Genomic DNA, 23056 nt, shown 5'->3' with positions numbered 1-23056 from the left:
GATAAGACTTGTTTTCTTGGTAGGCAGAGGAAAGCAAATAAAACTATTCAAAACAGACACAAGCCAGAGCGAGATCGTTTGGAGGATTATGTGACTCTGACAGTACACCAGTGCTCAGCTCAGACGAGAAAATATTTTTCTTCCTTTGCCTAAACATCGATACCTACAGCATAAATATTTGAGTCTTGAGTTTGTCACATTGTCTCCTGCAAGAGTCTGTGGAAACACTTGTAGGGTGCCATTTCACTTGTCTGAAGATAGAAATCAAAACCAGATCTGAAGATGGAAATCAAAACCTGATCAGACATACTCTGGAAACATCAATTGTAAAGTAAAACAAATATAACCAGTGCTATAAATCTGGTTGTAAAGTAAGCCAAATAAAAAAGGGCTACAAATAACCCTCTGTAGGAGAGTATTTTTAGTAGTAAAGTATAGATGTTTGTCAAAGACAGTAATTTAATCACTATTTAAATAAGTGAGTTGATTTTTAGAACATGTTTAGTAATAGTATGCATAGATAAAAGTTAATTAGTAAATAAGGTATGTGCCATGCTAATGTTAGAAACTGCTTTCAAATATTATGCAGAAATAGAACATTACTGTTTTTCTTTTATTAATTAAAATTTTTGCTTACGTAACAGTGAAATCAAATTATGATACAAAATCTGTTGTGCTATTCAGCAAACTGCATTTATTTTCCTTTTAATCCATCTAATTTCTCACCTTTGAGTCAATGGAAAGTGCACTGAAAGATCTGGTCATCATACAGATATGCCTGATTCCTGGAGGAGAGTCCACAGAAGAAGTCAGAGAATTCCCTTTAGAAAAAAAAATCCAACTTTTCCTTCATAAGGATATTCTGCTCTTACTTAAACTGACCCACTAAAAGACAAATCTCCCCAAACCATTGTTATTTAATTCTGAATTATTTTCTTACAAGTAATATGCATTGTTCACATGTTAAAAACTCTGAGAAAGTTGGTACTGCAAAAAGTGACTGTAAATACCCGAAGTGCTTGCAATCTGAAGTGCTTGCAGTGAGTCTCTGAGGAAACACTTAGAGGAAAATTTCTGTGATGATCTGCAGTTCTGTGACTGCTGTTTGATATCCAAAGCAGAGTGGCTCAAAGACAGAAAACTACCCCAGGATGAAGAGGCCTAAATATTTGGGTTTGCCCCAGGTTGGCCATTGATGCCTGTGATCTCCAGGACATGTGAGGGGTGGAAGGAGGCTTGTGGCTGCCAGTAATGAACTTCTTGCCCAAACCATTCCCTCCCAACACCCAAAGGCTGCTTGTGACCAACACCCTGGGAGACATCCATGGCACTGTGTTGGCAATCTAGTGGCATCTGCACCTAAAAGTGCCCAGCATACTCCTAGGGGAAGAAAAAGAGTAGGAATTTGAGACCAGTGTCTGTGCCAGCTCCATAAAACACAGGAGACTTTAGGCATTTTAGGACTCAGAGGAAAACTAGACTCTTGGCACAAAACTTCGAGGAAGCTGCAAGCCAGAGGCAGTGGTGTGTGTCCAGCTGAGGATGTCAGGGTTAATAGGTCTCCCTTTATGTGCTCTCTGGAGGTGCTCAAGTTCCATCTGACCTGCTATGCAGAGAAGCCCCTAGGCCAGCCTGGGGCCAGCAGACTCATCTGTCTATATTTTCTTTTGAGCTTTGCACAGCACTTAGGTGTGCCAGTGAAGACACTTTACACAGCAGTTGAAGCCCCACCGAGGCTTTAAAGGAAAGTGCTGAAAGTTCCAACTATGTGCAATTTTATTGAATTGGAGACTTGTGCCACTAGGTTATAAGAAAACATGAATTCAACAAGTTTTGAAGCTGCTAATGGGAAAAAAAAAAACCCAAACCCAACCACCAAACACACTTACATGGATGTAGAATTTTTAAAAATCAGAATGTATATATATTGAGATGAGACCTTAGTAGTAGATCACAAGAATGTTTTAACAGGTGGTACTGCTCTACAGCCTTCTGCCCATTGTATGTAGGATTGCTGAAAGATGGAGGTACATGGCTTTATTTCTTTTTCATGATGCTTGTATTTATAAGTCAAATTAATGTCGTCAAAAAATAGGAACATGGTCACCTCTATGTGTACCTGCACACTTTGATCAGAAATGTTGAGCTTCTCTCAAAGTTGCTAATCAAGGGTTTAAAATACAATCACTGCTGCTTTCTTATCATACCATAAAAATCAGCTGTTTGCTTTTAAGTTTCAAATTTCTGCTCATGTTAGAACAAAAGGTGAACCACTGAAAAAATATGTACAGTGTCTCCTAAAAGCTATTGTCAGCCAAATTCTAGTGGCTTTGATACCACATGCTCAAGCTGTTTACCTGCTGAATGGCTGCTGGGGGCAGTCACCCAGGGTACTCCAAGGAGATGAGGAGAAATACAGTGTTTCTGGGTGTCAAGTGTACAATACTCTGTGCTGTGTACCATCTAGCTCCACTTTGCTTTCCTTGTGATGATATTAGGCAGAAAAGACAAAGTCTACCTTCTTCTAGAAGGTACATCAGAGCCTAATGAGATTCATGTACAACGTGCTCTTGAGCTGCATTAGGTAGAGAGATAGATGTCTACATCTGACAGTGCTCTGTAACATCCCGTGGGTGCCTTCTCTCTTGGCCACTCATGTGACACCTCCTCCACAAAAGCAGAGTGAAGAAGGTGGGGGTGGAGGGTGTTGTTTTTGGATGCTACAAAGGCTCTGGCACTACCAAGGCCACATTCTTTGCTCTTTGGCACATGTTTACAGAGGAGAGACTATGATGTAGCAGCTCTCAAGGATTTCTGTATGTGTTGGATTAGGTCCTACGGTTTTTTTCACATTATCTGTTCATAGTTTATGCTTAAAAGGAAAGTTAAATAGCTTATGATTCCACATGAATTATATCTTTATATGGTTATGTCAGACTGTATTTCACTTTCTGCCCCAAAACACAACTATGTGCAACACATATATGTGATATATGCACAAATGCTCACACCAGTGTACCTAAGACTGCAAGAGTCTTTGGCAGTGGTTAATATTTGACAATGGATCAAATCTCAGCATTCAGGACATTGACTTTTTGGTTTTTTTATTTGCAAGTGCATGAAAGTAGTGCACATAGAGTGGGTTGAGAGTCAGAGAAATTGTGTATTGCCTGAGAGTCCTACTGTACAGAGGAGTGATAATGACAGGAACATGCTCTCCTTTACTTGTCTTTGAAGTCAGGAACCTCCTTGCTTTTATACAAAGCTTTAATCTTTCAAAAGCCACATGGCCCTCTCCCTCAGCTGAATTATCAGTCACAGTGTTCGAGGAGCTTGCTGCCACGATAGCAGAATGTCACCTGCAAGACTGAAGGATTGTACTGCCAAGGCACACTACTGGCTCAGCATGCTTCTGGCTGAAAAAAAAACCCCCAGAATTAATTTCCTTATGCTTGTGACAGGGCTAAACTGTGGCAGTGCAGTGAAAAACCACCAGTACTATCCTGCACACCCAGCACCCTGTCAGCACAAAGGGCAGATTGCCCGAGAGGACCTCTCTGACTTTCGATTTAGCCTGGCATCTCTCCAGTTTAGCAATTCTGCCTCCTATAAAATAATTAAAGCAGCTTGCTTTGCCACTGCTTCCAGATGCAGCAACAAAACCTGCTGCATAAAGGCAGTAAACAAGAGCTGGGCTAGGACATAGCCTTGCTTGAGGCTGTTTTTGACAGTGACATGTTCTGACATCTTGTCATTGCTAAGAACCTTTTCATTACCTCACATCATCATGAGAGAACCAAAGTATATTCAGAAACTTATTTGGATACCCAAATTTATGCAGATGCCTCTGGGCTGCTCATGGCTGGCAGTGCTGGAAATCTTCACCCAGCTCTGCAAAGGCCAGGTAGAGACTCTCGCTCGCTTTGAAGCAGGACAGGGCTAAAATTGTCAGACTGTTTCTGCAAAAGCCTTTTCAACACCCTCACCCACAAATCTGCTGATGTCAATTGTGACAGGTATTTTTCCCAGCAGCTGAGAAAATCAATATACCTTGGTGTCACTGCAGGAATGTCTTTACCTTTTTCATTGTAAAAGGTACTATGTATCTGTCTTCTTGAATGCCTTGAGATACCAATCTCTCTATTAGGTGATAGTAATGAACTCTTGCTTTCTAACTCTATTTATGTGCAGTGGTAGGGTGTGAATAGGGACTTTGTCTTGCTCTGTGGCAATGGCCCAGATGTTGTAGGAACCTCTGCTCTCAATTTTTGAATGGGGAGCTGAGAAGTGGCTTTCAACTATAACAGGGCTAAAGAATGCAAGGTGTATGAAATTGCTGAGATATCTGAGCAGGCCATCTGCAATTTCCCTTTGATCAGCTAACAGGGTTAAAGTGGTCTTAGGCCACAGCATTTGTAGAGAATCTTGTCATTTCCACGAATTGCAGCTTTAGAAGCCTTTTCCTTCATCTTTCAGTTGGCAAACCACAGGCTTTGCTTGTGATTTCTGCCCAGTTTTGTGGGAAACATCTTTCTTGCCTGCCAGTTTTTATTTTTCCTTGAAGCTAGTTCAGCACCTGCATGTCAGCAGCAATCTGATGGATGTGGCCTTTACATTAACACAGTCTGAAGATCTGAATTCAGCAAAACCATTGAGTTCAGTTTAAGACCTCACTAGACTCTCTTTGAACCTTTCCAAACTGTGTTGATATCTTCTGCTTGTTTCTACCATTAAACTATAGCAACATCTTCTTTATCTTCACACCCACATGCCCTCTTCAGTATTTGTAGAGCAGCCCGGGGTCACCGAGCACTGCCTGACTCCTTCAGAACTGTCAATCAGATTTGCCCTCAATGCCCTCCAGAGCTTGAGGCCCTCAATGCCCTCCATGAACTGAAGGATGCACTTAACATTATCACACCTGCATTACAGGCTTTTGTATTTAGTCAGATAACCCCCCTCAAAAGTGCTCTAGAATCATATTCTGACCTTTAATCTTTAGTGTAAATTCATTGTAAATACTTTGGCAATGCAGATATCAGTGGATTTACTTCAGATTAATATCACTATAGGAGACAGTAAAATCTGGAAAAAAAGAGACTTTTGGGTTTTTAAAAATTTGTTTGGCAAAACATATTGTGTTTCATTAATGACTCAAGAATAATGCATTTTGAAATAGTTGTGAAATCCAAATTTGTGTTTACATAGCTTCTGTATCTTACCTGTTAAAAAAGATGACGATACGAGATAGAGAAGCACATGTAAAGGGCTTATCTTTTACAAGTGAAAGACTTAAGACTTCTAAAATTTTTAGTAGAAAATTTTCCCTTTACCTTCAGTAATTTAAAAGTTCCCTTTTATTTTCTCAGTAAGCAGTCTCATTTCCATCAGCTGGGAGAGACAGGGACAGAGGAAGCCTAGGCATCTACAGTCTGCTACTTGTGCTACTTGATAAAATCCACCCTTGGACTTGTTTACTGAGGGCTTCTTTTCTTTCATTGACTGTACAGGAGTCTAAATTACTAAATTAGCATAAGACTTTTCTTGTCTCCCTGTTCTGCTCACTTCCTCCACTACCAGGCTTGGTACATATCCCTCTCCAGCTGATTCTGCACACACAACTCATTCCTGCTTTTAGTCATTATTCTGTGTGGCAGGAGGTCACCCCCAGGTCTCTCCTGAGTGCCACAAAGCAACCACAGAGGGATTTGCAACAGACCAAAAAGCAATCAAGAGTTTTCCAGCATTCCAGCAGCCACTTGGCCAGCTGGGGGGTGCTGGTGAGGGAAAGCCAGAGTGGATGTGACAGTGCCTGTGGGCAGACCCCAGGCTGGCTGGGATCTGCTGAGAAGCCCAGAGTCTTCCTTCAGTCAAGGGTGACTTGATAAGCAGAGACTTCAAGGGAGATTCAATCCATCTACCTTCAGGCATCTGCAGAGGAGATTTCTGCACTTGAATTAGCCACTGTAGGCTCCTTTCCAATGAATGCAGAGAAATGTCCACTTCCTAGGAGAGATTTCTTGAGCTATTTTAGGCACCTTTTATATGAATTGCTACCTCAAAGTAACTGTTTTCCTGCCATGACCATACAGGGTGCCTAGGTGGCTTGACATCAGCAAGAAGGGTGGTAAAAGCACAGCTCACTTCAAAGAAATGGCAGGAAAGTACTTGAATCATAACTCAGTTAGGAGTAAGTAAAATGGTAAAGCTCATCATACTGAGCAAAAAATAATTAAGAGCTAGGAAAGAAACTTGGGCAATTTATCCAACTTACCTCCCATTTCCTTACTCTTCCTAAGCCCTCTTCCAAAAGCTTACTGTCTTTGTTAGCTGTTGAGCTGAACCTTTGATCTGACACAGGATGGCCACTCTTGCAATCTTATGACCAGCTCCAATGTTTTCACCTCCCCTGCAGACATTGACATTTTATCAGATGAATTGCTCCCATCTTTTCTCAAAATTGAGTTCTGGACAGTGACCAGTATGTGTGTTTGCAAATTAAACTGCAGTGTAAATAAATTAATGAAAAATACTATGCTAGGAAAGTGGTCTTGATGTGAAACCTGAGACAAGAATCCAGCAAAATCTGGGTTTTTTTTATCATGAGTCAATCTACATGACAGCAAGTCTGTTTGTGAGAGATGGGATATGCCTGATCTCAAAGATCTTTGCTCAGTTAGAAGGGCTCACTGGAAGAGCTTTAAACTAGATTTGAAAGGGGAAGGGGATAAAACCAGTCTAGATAGAGACAAGCCTGGAGGCAGTACATCAATGTCTGTGTGCTAACATGCACCAATGATAGTGTGCTAACATGCTCCTTTAGTCTGTTGCCTCAGTGGCAGGGGGAAGGAGATGGATGGAGATCCACACAGCAGCAAAGATGCAGGTGTCATTGAGGTGTTAGAAACTACACAAGTGTGTGAAAATGCTCATGCAAGACTCGGGGCTTCTACCCCCAAGAAAGCAGTGGGAACAATAGCCCAAATGAAGTGCATCTGCGCCAGTGCATGCAGAATGGGCAATAAACAGGAGGAGCAGGAATTCATTATACAGCAGGAAAACTATGACACAGTTGCCATCATGGAAACAAGGTGGGGAGGCTTGCACAACTGGAGTATTGCAATCCAGTCCTGTCAGCCTATCTTCAGTGCCAGAGAAGACCATGGAGCAGATCATCTTGAGTGCCATCAGATGGAATGTGCAAGACAAGCAGGGGATCAGGCCCAGCCAGCATGGGCTTGTGAAAGGCCATGCTTGAACAACCTGTCTCCTCCTATGACAGAGTGGCCTGCCTAGTGGATGAGGGAAAGGCTGTGGGTGTGTCTACCCAGACTTTATAAATCCTTTGACATCATTTCACGCAGAATTCTCCTGGAGAAACTGCTCATGGTTTGGATGGGTACACCGTCCACTGAGTGAAAAAGCTGTCTGGATGGCTGGATCCAGAGAGTGGTGGTGCATGGAGTTAAATCCAGCTGATGGCTAGTCATGAGTGGTGCTCCCTGGGGCTCAGTATTTGTACTAGTCCTGTTTAATATATTTATCTGGGTGTGGAGATCTAACAAGTTTGAGGCAACATCAAGCTGTGTGGGAGTGCTGATCTGCTGGAGGGTAGGAAGGCTCTGCAGCGGGATCTGAACAGGCTGGATCCATGGGTTGAGGCCAATGGTATGAGGTTCTGCAAGGGCCAAATGCCAGGTCTTACACTTGGGTCACAACAAGCCCATGCATTCCTCCCAAAAAACCTCATTTAGCTATAATTTCAAAGTAATCAAGGACCAGAAAAGGGAAAAGAAATATTCCAAAACTGAGGGGAAAAGATATTTTAGAGTCTCTCCTCTTCCCTGACCCATTTTACTTGAAGTACTACTAAGTGTGGAGCATCTGTTTGGCCTCAAGGGCAAGGGCAAGAAGAGCAGAAAAGCCTTTTTAAATGATTGCTCAGATGTTCAGAAAAGTGCAAAGGAATGTGTGCAGATGAGGACATTCACTGTGCATGGCAGGAAAAAATAACTGCTGAGGGAGGTCATTAGCCTGCCAAGTGTGTTCCTCCAAAAAGCAGAAAGCACAGGGAGGCCAACACTGAAGATGATGCAAAAGCAGATTGCTGAATGGAGAAACCCTGGAGCTCTGAGGTGGGTTCTGCAGCCTTTCTCCTGCACAGAGAAGAAAGATATTGGTGGCAGGGTGGCAGTGGAAGAAACACCATTTGGGGGGGAAACTCTGGTATGAATGTACACATATTAGTGTGTACATCGCAGCAGAGGTGTACGCGGAAGCCGCATCATGCACTTTTGTCTGACACACTTATTTTTGTACAACCACACATTTTTTTTTATAGGGGAGCTAGAAGTTGGTCCAGCTGCCTTTCCCACGGGAGCCGTAGCATGGAGCCTGCAGAGAGGCACTGCCTGGCCCCGTGCCGCGGGGCGGGGGCGAGGGAGGCAGCGCCGGGCCCCGGGGGCGGGACGGGACGGGACGGGACGCGGCGGAGCCGGGAGCGGCCATGGGGAAGCTGCTGGCGGTGGCTCTCGTCGGGATAGCGGCAGCCTTGGCGGCAGAGCGGCTGCTGGCCTTCCGGTGGGTGAGCTCCGATGGGGTTTCGGAGCTGCGGGTCCCGGTGCCGGCGGGGCGGGACGGGGCTGAGGCGTCCCCCGGGTGCGGGGCTGAGCCGGGCGGGGGCGGCGGGCGCTTCCCTCCACCCTCCGAGCGGGAGGACACCGCAGCTCCCGGACTCGGGCACAGCTTAGCGAGCACCTGCCCTGCATCAGCGCAGTGTCAGCCAGAGAGGAAGGGTTCTTCATCATCACCATCATTGCCGTCAATATTATCAAGGGAACCGTTTTCCCCCGAGAAAATACGGGCACCGTGATGCCCTTTTCATCCAATTTCGGCATTAACTAACTTCGGGACCATTTATGCAGAGGAAATGCCCTTTGCACTGAGTGGATGTGAAATCCTCCCCAGGATGATGGGAGCAAGGGGACAAGGGAAGAAGGTGTCCAGGGGCAGGGGTAGTACCTCTGTTTTTATGGAGCCTGCAATTAACAGGGATGTGCCAAAAGCACTGTTCATGAGTTTACCTCATCTCCTGCCGACTGGCCAAACAGTAACCCCAAATAGTTTGCCAGAAACTTGGGTTATGTTCTACCAAAGCTAACCTCTGGATAATAGCCCCTATATACATGAGGTTTCCTCTGGTGGAGCCCAGACTTTGGTGATCCTAAGCTGTGACCTCACTTACTGTGAGCTGAAATACCCAGCCATGTCATGCTCCATATCACACACCTCATGCTGTGAGGTGTGAATGTGCGCACAGGTGTTACAGCAGCTTCTGTCCTGAAAGCTCCTGAATGTGTAACTGGTCCTTTCAGGTCACAAAAGTGATGCTGAATTACTGTGTTGGAAGGTGACTTAATAATTATAATTTTGTTTACGTTCACAAGGACCCCAAATGCCTGATTTCATAGCAATGACATCCAGCTAATTGAACTTTGGGTAGATAGTAATTGTATCTAATTACAGAAGGAGAGCATTACTGCCTGGAGCCTGGTACCTGGCATGGATGATGGCTGCATTAAATCCACCACAAATGTTATTGGTGATAGCCACAGTGGTAATGGGGCCCTCCTGGATTGCATAAGCTGGGATAGCAGAACTGGAAGATATTCCCAGGCTTTAGTGGGGTGAGCCATTTCAAAGTGCTATGAAGAGCAGAGGACTCCACCTCTCCTCCAAACTCAATGAACAAATGAAATGTTAGGAATCTGGTAAAGGAGAATCTCCATGAAGAAACAGGATCCCCCTGTCTCTGTAGCTCTCTGTGGATTTTTCCTATGTGCTGTGTTTTCTGCAAATTGTGATGTACAAGTGGTCTTAAGACAGCTGCCAAGTTTGGAAATACACAACTTCAGATCGCAAAGTACTCTAAAAGTAATTTAACACAGTCTTGAGAGGAGAAACTCTGGGTGGTGTTAGCTCTTGCCAAAGGTCTCTTTTATTCATTCCCTACCCAGAGGCAAGAATCCAGCAAAGACTTTCTGTAGTTCCTTCTGAATTTGTTAAAAAACACCAGAATCAAATCCCAAGAGATTCATGATTGGTTAATCTAGAGATGAGAAAAACTAAAAGAGAGAGAGGTCTTTGAATATGCAATGGGTTCCTTCTGAAGGAAAGGGAAGGCCTGTGGTCTGTGTCCCATGGAGCAGGGTGGCAGGTGGAGGACTCAAACTGGAAAGAGAAACGGTGAGGGAAAAGATGCCATGCACTGGACTTGCACCAAGAGTCAAAAGCTCTTGCTTTCTTTGAAGTTGCATCCCACACATATTGCGGGTCTTCCATATTCCAGGCCTTAGTATGGCCAGTTATTAATCTAGGCCATCTGGCTGCGTGGCTGAGGCTGTCTGAGCTAGATAAACTGACACATTTTGGAAAAGCCTCTATATATGCTGCAGGCTTGTGACTGGTGTCCTTTTGAATTACTCTCATTCCAGCCCATGAAGTGTTTCCCTGGGAATGCTGTCGGGATATCATCATCCCTTGCTGGCTGCTGGCTGAGTTCCTGCTGTGCTTTTGGCTTGGGGTGGCTTGCAGCCTGCCTGGGAAAAGCTGGTGAAAATAGGGAAGGGAAAAGTCCTAAGCAGGCAACAGTGCATCTTCAGGCAGGATCCCCCTGAGCCACCCTCGAGGGCTTGGTGGGTTTGGCTGTGCCAGGATGTCAGTGGGTAAGGGGGAAGCAGGGGGATATCCCTCCTGTGCCATTTGTGGGCTGGGAGCCAGTGTGATTCTCTGTCAGTTCTCCTGTGCTGGGAGAGAGGGCTTGGGAGGGTTTAACTTGGCTCCTTTCCTTTGCAGTTGTCTGCAATTTTACTGTTTTTCTTCTTTTATTTTGGCCTTATATTAACAACCCGTGTCAGTGATACAACATTGAAGCGATTTACAATTCATATTCAAGTGATTTAAAAAATGCAGGACTGACATACCATACAGTGCTCAACTGTGTCACATATTTTTCTTATCACTGACTGATACTGCTGTTTAGTTTATGTTTATGCCTAAAACCATAACATAAACATGGCCAAGTTTTGCCATGGGATCTTTGCGTTCAGAATTTCCTGTGATTGCAGCAACAGCTTCAACATATGCATATGATAGTCATGCAAAAGAGTTACTACGTTAGGTTAAATGCTTCCTTCTGGGCATTAAAAAAAAAATATATATTCTAGCACACTAGAATACATAGAAATACAGCATATTTTCTTGTGTCACTGCAGACCAGCATGGGCAAACCTCCTGGTTGTGAGGTGGTCATGTAGATTTGCAAACTTGGAACGGAGGAAACTGAGAAATACAAACTTCTGTGTGCCTGTCTGTATCTGTTTGTCCAATGAAGTATGAGAGGTGGAATTTCATGCACATTCATGAATGAAATAAGCACTGATGAAGGGTAATGCTTGGGGTGGTTGCCAGGAGTGAAGAGGAGGGGACAGGGTAATTGCTGAAAACCATACTACCAAGTCCTGCTTCTTGTATGGAAAAGAGCGCTCCTGACCTTGCAACAGTGCTATTGCTACCTTTGAATGTAGACAAAAAATGAAGAAAGTACAACTGCTGGTCACCAAAAATAGGCAGTGGGTTGCAGTAAAAAATTACCCTCTCCTCATCTGAAATGTTGGTCCTAACTGCAGGGTGCTTCTATATTTAGGTGTCTGAAACCTGAAGAAAGTGTGGTTATTTTATCATCTGAGCTGCAGTGGGTCATGAAAGCTTGTTGCTGAAGCTCATGAACAAAATGAAGTTTCTGAAGTTACTCAGTGTGGAAGAATCACTTAATCCTTGGTCATGTGAAACCATTGCAATGATTTGGAGCAGTTGTGTTGTTGGTTCTGGAGTTTGCTTATTCAGTATTTCACGGCTGATTTGTTGCTGCAATGTGGCAGACAATAAAACTGAAAACTGGGAAAGTTACCTGTTTTCAAACTGGCTGCGTGCTGTTTAACCCTGCTCTTTCCTCTTGCAGGAACAGACTCAATGCTTCACGGGAAGTAGCCCCAGTGAGCCTCCCGAGCTGCCGGCTCATTAAAGGGATCGGTACGTGCTTAAAATAACTGAGTGCATTGCTTTTGTCCAGCCTTCTTTTGTAGTGGCTTCTTAAAGCCAGCTTCCAAGCCTGATCCCAAAAACAAAGTGCTAATTTGACTTTGGTTTGTTGGACTTGGAGTAGGAGACAGGGGGAAACTGCAGGAAAAATAGTACTGAAAAACTAGCTGGGTATAAGTTGGTATTTAGTTTATTTTCCTTTTCTTAAAACTGAGTACCTTGGAAACACTTCTCCTTTGCTAAGCCACTTAGGAAATGATTTGGCTTTTAGATGAGGGAGTGCTGGCTCTTCAGGCAGGTACTTACAGGAGGCTGTCAGCTGGTTACATCTTGGAGATGGGAAGTGCTGCAAGGATGCAAGCCTTAGGAGAAGGCCATAGGCACATGGCAGAGGAGTGGCTGCTAAATGCCAGCCAGGCTGCCTCTCCTTAGCGCCACATTTTGGGGATATTTAGGAGCCGGCTGGTGCCGGGGTGCCGGTGGCGGGTGGAGCTCGGGCTGTTGTGCAATGCAGCTGTGCGGTTCCAAAGAGCGAGGGGTCATGTTTGTCATCTTAGTCTAGTTTGCAGAGAGGTTTAACAGAGTGGCTGAAATGTTGACTTTGTACTTTGGGCCATGTGTTCAGCACATAGCAATATTTATGTCTTTTTTTTTTTTCTCTCCACTTAGGATAACCAGTATATGAAATTGATAGCTTTGAAATGGATTGCTTTTTTGTGTCTCCCTTTCTCCCAAAAAACATCAATGCAGGCTTGATGGCTAAGGATTTCCCCCTCCTTAGTATTTTTGGAAATGGCTTAAATTATGTTGAAATTTGTCTGGATTTTTCATGTGTAAAAAGTCATTGGATGAGCTTTTACAGCCTTGCCTTTGAGCTTGCTGACTCAGTGAGTTGATTTCATAAATCTTGATTCTTCCTTGTGTCAGGATTTAAACATCTTTATAAAGTCAAATTGCTGCTATGAATGTGTATATGCAGAGTTCCTGTGCTTGAAAATATGTAGAGAAAAAATTACATTAAAACAAATTTCCAGGTGTTCTAGATTCAGCTGTAATTTACTCATACAAGACTATGAATGATGCTTATTTGGTGGTGATTAATATAAAATAATTTCTGAGTAATTTTTTAAGCATGACACTATTACAATCTTTATAAGACTTTTTTTTCAACATGATTGTTCTGTTGAGGAAAGAAGGAAACCTGGAGAAGACAAATAGAGTTGTATTTAATTTCTGAACAGTATCTTGGTTTTTGTGCCTGACATTTACATGTGAATTAGGTTATTTCTGAGAACCTGCCTCTCCTTAGAGGCAGTGGATCCATTTACAGAGCTCCATTTCTGCTTCTTGCTGGCTCCTCTAACACTGCCCCTTCACACAGGGAACTGCACCTTGCCTTGCCTTTGCTCTGCAGTTTGCTGCTCGTTAGAAAAATAGAAATGCCAAAAATTAGTTTAGCAGGTCCAGTGTGGCAGAAAGAGAAGTAATAAAGGATTATGCAAGCTTAAAAGTTGGCATGGTCATTCAAATGTCACTCAAATGTCCAGGGGCTTATATCACTCAGGGTGACCAAGGATCCGTAAAGCTTAAATGCTGCTAGGTAGTACTGCTCCGACATGGGGTTCTGCTGTACTTGCATGGGTGACTTTGTCTAAGGATGTCTTTGTACATGGACATCTTGGCCTCCTGGGCCTTTTTTCTTTAAAATGCTAGGATAAAGCTGAATAAACAATCTGTCCTTTTTTTAATGTTTAAATCAGTCTTTCTGAACTCTTAAATATGACATTAGTCCCAGAGCTGGATCAGCTGGATCTGAGCAAAATAATCTTAATCTATTCATTCTGTACATAGAGGAACAGACCTCTGTTACAGTCTATGAATTATAAGTGATGGATCTATAGTAAGTGAAGCAAACACTGAGTAAATGGAAGACTTCTCTAGTGGACCCTTTTCTTTCTGCACAGTTTCATCTTTTCTGTATCTTTCTAAAGACTTTAATCTATTCTGCTTTTCAAATATTGTGCAATATAAGCACAAATGCAAACATTGAACAAACAAAAATTTCAGCTTGTCCTAAGCCTCATTCACAAATATGTAGGAAAGGCTATATTTGTAGAATAAACACTAGCTTCTGAGTTTTATTGATGCCTCATCATGTTACTGGTTTATAATAAACTAACCACATCTCCTGTACTAATTCCTAAAGTTCAAGAAGCTACTACAGATGTTGCTAGAAATACTTGTATCTTGCAACAATTTGTGGGGTATGGGCAAAACAGTGTCACACTTTTGGACATGAAATCCAGATGGGCTTTTTTGTTAGATACACCTGCAGAATACATCATACTAAGATAAAATAAAGAACAACAAAAAGCCAATGTTTCTAAAGTAGGCAGCAGTTTTTCACACTATTTTTAAATTTTTCTTAAATGCCACCTCTTCAGATAACCCCATGGACAAGCTGGGCTCAGTGATATAGTGCATATACTCAGACATAGTGCATACAAGTGATACCTAAGGAGTCAGTTCCTAATTCTCCTGGCCCATAGGGTGCCTGCAGCAGCAGCGCAGAGCCCACCCAAAACAGGGCATGCAGGAGAGTCCCTGAGCTCCCCTGGGCCGGCTGTGTGTCTGCAGCCCCTCCTCGGCAGTGCTGGATCAGCAGGGCTGTGCTGAGTCAGCATTCCACTGCTCTCCTGACGCCACTGGCTTCCACACATTCCAGGACCTGGCCTTGGAGTGCCCAAAATGTGCTTTGCTGGGCAGTTTCTCTTGAGGCAGTTGTGTGCAGGGCTCTCAGTGTGCTCCTTCCACCGGAAACTTGTAGTTTTTAATTATCTGCTCCCAATTAGCCCGCTCATCTTTCTGCTTGGCAGCCTCGCCGATTCAGTAGCGATAAATGATTATATCTCTGTTTATTCACTCACCAGTGTGTGCTGCCAGTAAAAGCTGTCTGTCCAGCTCATGTCACCATGGCAATTGAGCCTCTCAGCATTTATTTATGCTATTAGCCTTGCAGCAATCCTGGGAAGTGGAGAATTACCACTAACCCCATTTTATAAATTAACCCAGACTTGGAGAGACTGCGGCAAGGGAAAGGAGTTTGTGGCTCAAACAGAGTGTAAGCTGAGCTGAGAAAAAAAAAAAAAAAAAAAAAAAAAAAAAAAAAAAAAAAAAAAAAGAAGCCCAAATTCAAAACTTTAATTGGTAAATACAGACTCTAAGTGTTTCTGGACACATCAGTGCAGATGTTGTCTCCCACCTGAGTTAGTCAAAATTCAGAACCAAAACCCAGGGTGGGATAACAGCTGACTCCTCCCAAAATGCATCTTCAGACATTTTGCTCTTCAGAAGGCAGGGATACTCTGCTTGTTGCTGTCATGGGATGGAGCAGGAACTTGCTGAAGCTGAGGAGGAGCTGGCCCTGGCCAGAAGTGAGAAGTTGTGCCACTGCATCTTCCCAGGGCTGAGGTAGGGAGCAACTTTCCTGGATGGGTGAATTTGGCGTTCTGGTTCCTCTCCACAGAGGCTGTCAGTAATCCCAGGACCAATTACAGCCCAGGCAAACCAGTGCTTGGATAAATAGGAGTTGCTTAAAAGCAAACAATAAACCCAGCTCAAATTTGCAGGTGCTTCCTTGGGAAGAGGTGTTGAGGTGCAAGGAATTGTGTGACCCATGCAGGCTCTCATGTGGTTATGGCAAAGCAGGATGGGGTTTGGAGGCATGGGACAAGCTGGGTGGAAAAAGCTTGTGTTGATGGCTCTGATAAAGAAAACCTGCCAAAGAATTTTCTTTAAGCAAGTGCTCCTGAGTGGTTTCCCTCATCATCTGGAAAGTGACTTGTGAGAAATGCTGTTTTTGCTGGTGATTTGGAGAAAAGAGGGGAGGCTTCTCTGGGGAGTGGTGGAAATGTGAGATGGCAAATGGCCTTCAGCATTGGACTAACAGCTCTTTAGAGAGTGCTTTATGAAAGTCTAAAATTGCTCAAGTGTTCTTACTAAAGGGTTTTTATTTTATCTTCCTTTCTTAGCAGGGAAAAATATTACAGGAGCTACAGGAACTGGCAATATTGAAAGTGATTACCTCTAGTTGAAAGTGAGGTCTAACTATGAAAGCCCTTAGCTGTTATAGTATGTTCTCTGTCACTTGAGAGCTTTAACTAAATATTTGATAATCCATTTTTGTGAAGTGTCCGAGCTCAATCAGGAGAATTAGTGTGCACAATTCCCACAGCTGCCTTATGCAAGCCTGAGGCCTGAGTCACGGGTATGGTCCTGCCCTGGAAATCTCCATGCTCACACTAATTGCTTGCTGCAGAACACATCCTCAGGAACTGGTGATTCATCCCACACCTGGTGATTCATCTCACAACATCTGGGGGCACATGGAGCTGGGTAGGAGACTGCCTGGCCACTGCAGGGGCACTCCTGGGCCCCCAAAAGAGATGAACCCTGGTACTATTTCCTAACTTGATGTGCTGTCTTCTGCTACCACTTTTAATGCAGTGGCCAAACTTTTCCACCAAACGTCATTGTGTGTGCTGTCATACTAGAAAGGGTCATTCATGAGAGCTGGAATTGTAATTAAAAGGAGATTTTTTCAATGGGAAATGCTTCATGTCACCTGAAAACCCCTGTTTATCTCTGTTTTGCAGAAACTGGTTCAGAAGACATCGATATACTTCCCAATGGACTGGCTTTCATCAGCTCTGTAAGTTCCCATGCTGGGGCTTGCCTGCTTCCTTAACTGCAGAAGCCATAGGTGAAAACAGCAGGAGGGGTTCTTTTCTACAAGTCTGACTGGCTCCAAAAGAACAGCCCAGTCTTGTGTTGGCTTAGCTGTCATTCGCTCCCCTCAGCAAGCATGCTTCTTGACACAGAAGTGGTGTTGGTGGCTCTGACACAGGTATCCTATTGCACCGACTTACCCGGCCACATAACCTTGGCTTTCTTTCATGCTACTTCATTGAAATGAAGTTGAAATGTCAATCCTCTGTCATGTTAAGAAGCCGTGTTAATTGCCTAACTTAAAAAAAAAAAAAAAAAGTCAAATTTTATGTATTGATTTTGCTGTTCCTGATTTTTTTTTTAGCCTTTAGGAGATACGTTTTCAACCTTTTCTTTGCAATTAAGATGGCTGGCCGTGGGACATCCTCACGTGTGCTTGCAAGTCCGATCAAGGCCCTGGCTTTTTCAGCCCTGTGATTCTCTTGTTTACCTTTTACCCAGGAATTATTTTCTTAATGTTTGGATTCTACAGGGCTTGAAATATCCAGGCTTAAAGAGCTTTGCTCCAGATAAGCCAGGTGAAATATTTTTGATGGATTTGAATGAAGACAATCCCAGAGCAGTGGAACTGAGAATCAGCCGAGGGTTTGATCTGGCTTCGTTTAACCCTCATGGAATCAGCACCTATATAGACAGAGGTAAAGAGCTCGAGATGATGGCAAATATCAGCCTAGAGAGCACAATCAGGAATCCCTTTGTAGCCTTGCCCTGCACCCCCAAATGGTGATTCTTGCTGGGACACAAAAAGGTTTGGGGTTTTTCACCTTTGTTTTGCTCTTTTCTAAATGTCAGTTGGTCAAGGAAACACACTTGCACATAATTTCAGTCTGTCTGAAACAGAAGGATGCCCTGGATATTAAGAGGAAAGAAAACATGGTAAAATTTAGAGTTGAAAAACAGAGAAAATTTATTTTACATTTGCATGTGTCTCACGCTGGGTTCAAGTGTTTTGAGGAGATACATCATTCACTGACTACTAGTGCCCAGAATGGAAACTTTTGTGGCAAAGTAGTAAATTATCAACTCTGTGAATTACTAAAACCTCTGTTACTCTTTGGCAAGCCAGGCTCTCTTTTCCAAGATACGTTCTACTATGTCAGGCTCTGATTACTAATAAAGTATCTTTTCCTCTGTCCTTTTGTTAGGGGTTTTAGCAGGGCAAGTAGAATTCTGCAGATATAAAGAAAACAATTGCTGCAGCTTGACCTGCATCCCCATACAGTCACCCTTTAAGGGAAGGTGTTGGAAAAATCAGTGGTGGCTAATGTAGGGTCCTACCAGAAGGGCTGGGTAGATGGACTGCAGCCTTGCACAGAATGCAGGAGAAGGATGCTCCTTCCACTCTCCCAGGGGATGTGGTAGACAAACCCAAAAGCCCAAACTGCCTTGGCCACAAACCCTTCTTCCAGCTGGCTGGGGCTGTTTCACAGACTGCAAAACCCAGTGACTTGGGTATAAGGATGAGGTGGTTATTTCTTTCTTCCTTGGTAGAAATAGCAAAAATCTATTATTAACAAAGCAGTTCCCTGTAGAGCCAGACTGGGAGAAAAGTAGCTGGAGATCTGGATCCAGTTGCAGAGGCATCTTGCAGAATGTGGGTACTCATCCCTCTGCCTCTGTAGAGCCATGAGACAAATGCACCAGACTGAGCACGTGCTCTGTGCTCGAGGCTGCCTCAGGGCTGGGGGTGCTCAGCCACACAAACTGCTGCAGAGAATTCAGCTGTTTCCATTTCTTTTTCAAGACGACACCGTGTACCTCTTTGTTGTGAACCATCCCCACCAGAAGAGCACAGTAGAATTGTTTAAATTTGTAGAAGATGACAATTCTCTTGTACACCTGAAAACCATTCAACATGACCTTCTGACAAGGTATTGGACTCAAATACAGTCTTCCTCCAGATCAGGCTGCATTGGTGAAATCCAATGTAGGATGATTTTTGGATTTAGGCTATTATTAATGGAAGATATTTCCTCTTTAACCAGCATCCCTGTTTCTCTTACTGATTACTATTTATCTGTGTAATCAAAAGCAGTGTTTCTCCAATCTCTCCTCTAAATTAGATTTTTAATAGCTGTATCACTAAATTAGTCTTAAGCGCTGCTGTGATTGATGCCAGTGAATTAGCTTGGCATCCATTTCTCCTCTGTTCATGTAACCCACACTCAGGTTATTACAGATATGAATCTCCAGGTATTTTAGTGTCTGGATTTCCTACACTGTAAAAATAAACATATATTTAGCTTTTTCTGTTTTTCTCGTTTTGAATACAATTTTTTTTTTGTCTGTCCTGCTGCAATATGATTGTAAAATAAACAGCCAGATTGATAAAGCTGTCACAACACTTACTTGTTCTCTGATTTCTACTTGAATGTAACAAAAAAGAAAATAATATTAATAATAGTACTACTTATAAAAAAAATATTTCAATGTACTTACAGACAGGTAGTCAGATCTCTAGCATGCCTATGGCCCTATTCAGGTCTCAGCACTGCACTGTCCTGGCTCATAGAAAATAGAAGTAAAAAGGGTCTAAATAATTTGGTGACTACTTGAAGTACATCTATAATTGCATCCTCTTTATGGGTATTGATGACCATGTCCTGACTGTATTCTGGGCAGTCCTAAAATGCTCCTTCATACCTCTGATTTTTTTTTTTAATTTCTCCATCTCTTTATTTCTTTTTTAGTGTGAATGATATAGTAGCCACGGGACCAGATAGCTTCTATGCTACCAATGACCACTACTTCTCTGACTTCCTCTTGATGTTCTTAGAAATGTTCTTGGGTTTAACCTGGTCAAATGTTGTTTACTACAGTCCAAAAGAAGTTAAAGAAGTAGCATCTGGGTTTTATTCAGCCAATGGAATTAACATTTCACCTGATAGAAAGTAAGTTTCTCCTTACATTAGATTTTGTTTTATCACACAGAAGTATCTGGAGATCTTAATCTGTACACCTGGTACCTCTGTGGTCAGGTGCCTGAACTGGTTCATGTTAGGCAAGGTGCTGCCTGTGCAACACAAGTGATGCAGAGTGTTTGTAGCACAGACATTTTGTGTCTTGGTGTTTAGCAGCAGTGTTTGCTGCATTGTGTGGTACTTTATAGGTAATAAGGTCAACAGTTGCTGCATTTTAACCAGCTGATACAGGAGTTTGTGTGTCTTGCTTGCAAGGATTAATGGGGAGGAGTGCTCTACAGTCCTACATCTGTATGACTGAATCAACCAGTCCTATGGTGTGGACAGGTGATTAAAAAAAATAATTGTAATTGTGATTTTCTGGTTCCAAGGCTTATTTCAGTGTCATAATGGAAAAACTGGCACAGTGTGAAGCTATACTGGCACCTCAGTGTAGCTGAGCTGCTCAGCAGGTTGGCTTCAGTGCCCTGTGGCTGGCTTGCAATGTCTGTTTGTGTGTGGGTTTGTACAGGAGGAACTGTCTAGTTTTGGTGTCTGCTTACTCATATATATTAAGAGGTGCTTTTCCTTCTTTTGAAGGTACATCTATATTGCAGATGTATTGGATCACAATGTCTATGTCATGGAAAAACATGCTAACTGGAGTTTAACCCATGTGAAGGTAAGGTGCTGCTGTTCTATAAAAAAGAGGCAGATATGGATTTTGGATAGAATAGTTTCAATGAATGCTTGAGATCTCAGCATGATCATCTGTAAAGTTCTGATCTGGGCAGCTCCTGTTGTGTGTTTGCAGAGGTGTCTGCACACCCCGTTACAGAGCTTCAAATCTTCCACTCTCCCACCAACAACCAGGGAGGAATCCTTGGGTATGCTGTTGAGCTGTAGTGGAAATCTGCCTCAGGCAGTGGGGCTCAGAGCACTGAATGCATCCACAGAGGTGTGTAGATGTGAATGAGCTGATGGAGAAGCTCAGAGCAGCAAGCAGGTTTCTCATAGCACAGAGGTGGGGATGATGCGTACTAGGGGAAAAGAAAAACAGAAGTGGGGGGAAAAGTATTTCTTAAAAAAAAAAGCCAGTCTAAGTTATGTCAGATTAAACAAGTCTGTTGGTTATGTTGTAGTTTTCTTCTAGGATTTACTTCCAGATTTAACTTTTTGTTTTTCCTTTATCTTGGCTAGACACTGCAGCTGGACACTCTGGTCGATAACTTGTCTATTGACCCTCACACTGGAGACATCTGGGCAGGATGTCATCCCAATGGGATGAAGCTGTTCTACTATGATCCTGAAAATCTTCCTGCATCTGAGGTGCCTTTTGGGAGACATCACTGGTCTCTTGGCTATGTCTGTGCCAGAAAGTTGTTTTGCTCAAATTATGCTGGTATAACTTAACTGCATTTCATAGAAAGTGCCTGGCACAGAATGCCTTTGTTAAAGCAAAGACCAAGCTGGCTTCTGCTCTCAAGTGAGAGCCTGAACAGCATATAGTCACTAACAAACACCTATTCAGATCCTTGGGCAACAACTAAATAATTTCCAACCAGTAGCACAGTCACTTTGGACTCCTCAGGCTGCTTTCTCTGCAGCTGTGGACATGCACACAGATTCTGATGAGCTGCATTAATTACTGAGCCAGGACCTCTTTGACAAACTAAACATAATTGACTGAGTGCAAAGTGTGACCAGAAACATTTCCACAGGAATGATTAATTTGTGCAAGTGTGGTTCATCTGTAGGTAACACTGTAATTCTTCTTTCTGTGAAATCAGTGAGGTACTGGCATCAGGGTGATAGTGCTACGAGTGCAGCTGGCTGCTGTCCACTGGATTTCAGCCTTGTCTGAAACTTCCTGTAAGACACTTCTCAAAATTACCATGTTCAATAGCAGTTGATTTCTGATAGTAGGCAGTTGTTTACTCTGTCTGGGAAAAATATGAAAATAAGAAGATATTAACTAACTCTTAGTCTGGAAAAAAATGTGCACATTCCTAGTGGTGGGGATGACTGCCTGACTTCCTTACAGCTGTTGCACAACAACTTAAAAAAAAAAAAAAAAATCAGTGTTCGTGGACCGTGCTTCACTAAAGGCCCTCTCACAGGAATCACGTGGTTGCAATTATCAGCAGCTGGTCATCCTAACTAATTTGTTTAAGTTAACATGCTGATGTTCCCCCTCTCCCTGGAGCATTTTCCCCCATGACCATTTCAATAGATGTGTCCTCCCGCTCTGGCAGGTCCTGCGCATCCAGAACATCCTCTCGGAGAAGCCTGTGGTGACACGTGTCTACGCTGACAACGGCTCTGTGCTGCAGGGAAGTTCAGTGGCGTCCACCTACGAGGGAAAACTGCTCATTGGCACAGTCTTCCACAGAGCCCTCTACTGTGATCTATAGCTCGTCACGGGCAAGACCTGCTGCTGTGGAAAGGATTTAATTCCTTGGGAACTCACTTAGTTTCTGCTAGATCTGCTAACAGCAAGACTGTTCCAATAAAAGTTAACTACAGTAATGGAAATGTATTTTAGTCTTCCTCTCCAAAATGAGACTTCTACACAATAGTAAAGGACATGGAATTGAAGGTGAGAAATTAGTTTATCTGTGTAATGGGGAGGACCCCATGTTGTTAACATAGGGTAATCTTGAAGTTCAATTTCAGATTGTAAATGACTAAACTGTCAGACACTGAAGTATGTGCTGGCTGGATTTCTGGTTTGTTGTTTGGTTGTTTTTTTCCCCCATGAGAAAATTGATTTTGTAAATGAGAATTGCTGACTACCAGTGTGGTGCGCATTCTTGTCACTGACCCCTGGGCCTTCCCAGGGACTGTGCTAGGGGTTTTTCTTCCAAACCTTCCTGCTGGCTTTCCCTAATGCTTCCAAAATAACTGGAAGGAGAATAAATATCATTTCAGTCTCATTCATTTCCCCTTCCCACTAAAAGCCATTTCCCAATGTTACTTCAGTTTCATAAATTTGTTTTAATCCGATGAGAAAAGAGTAGGGAATCACTTTGGAGAGGTTTCCGACTGGGTCTTTCAAAAGGAGTTTGGAAAAGCTTTTTTTTTTCTCTCTCTTAAAGAGTGGGAAACATCTGCACACCTTCAGCAGGAAGTGCATTTGCAGTTCCTATTGTCTGTCACCACAAGGGGAGCATTTCTGGGTGCTTTGCAGTGACTCTTCCGAGCCATGGTCACGCATGTTCTGTGTTTAATTTCAGCTGGTGTGGAGTTGATTCCTGCAGCACTGCTGT

The 23056-nt window shown here is 43.1% G+C and overlaps 1 protein-coding gene across 1 annotated transcript; it reads left to right on the top strand.

Moving 5' to 3' along the window:
• The first annotated feature begins 8481 nt into the window (after positions 1–8481).
• Positions 8482–22723, top strand: LOC128813212 (serum paraoxonase/arylesterase 2). The gene is made up of 9 exons (XM_053988102.1): positions 8482–8580; positions 12020–12090; positions 16755–16810; positions 17360–17525; positions 18632–18758; positions 19578–19778; positions 20388–20469; positions 20988–21116; positions 22043–22723. Exons 1-9 carry the CDS (start codon positions 8507–8509, stop codon positions 22199–22201), a joined length of 1065 nt encoding a protein of 354 aa, XP_053844077.1. The 5' UTR covers positions 8482–8506; the 3' UTR covers positions 22202–22723.
• Positions 22724–23056: the final 333 nt, after the last annotated feature.

The sequence above is a fragment of the Vidua macroura genome, chromosome 1 (genome assembly GCF_024509145.1).
Source record: "Vidua macroura isolate BioBank_ID:100142 chromosome 1, ASM2450914v1, whole genome shotgun sequence".
NCBI classification, from domain to species: domain Eukaryota; kingdom Metazoa; phylum Chordata; class Aves; order Passeriformes; family Viduidae; genus Vidua; species Vidua macroura.
This window is presented reverse-complemented; position numbering and strand designations above follow the sequence as displayed.

Excerpts from the sequence above, each read along its gene's own strand:
- LOC128813212 (XM_053988102.1), top strand. The coding sequence starts at position 8,507 with ATGGGGAAGCTGCTGGCGGTGGCTCTCGTCGGGATAGCGGCAGCCTTG. Across the intron at positions 12,091-16,754 it reads CCGGCTCATTAAAGGGATCG|AAACTGGTTCAGAAGACATC; the intron begins GTACGTGCTTAA and ends TCTGTTTTGCAG. Across the intron at positions 21,117-22,042 it reads AAAATCTTCCTGCATCTGAG|GTCCTGCGCATCCAGAACAT; the intron begins GTGCCTTTTGGG and ends CCGCTCTGGCAG.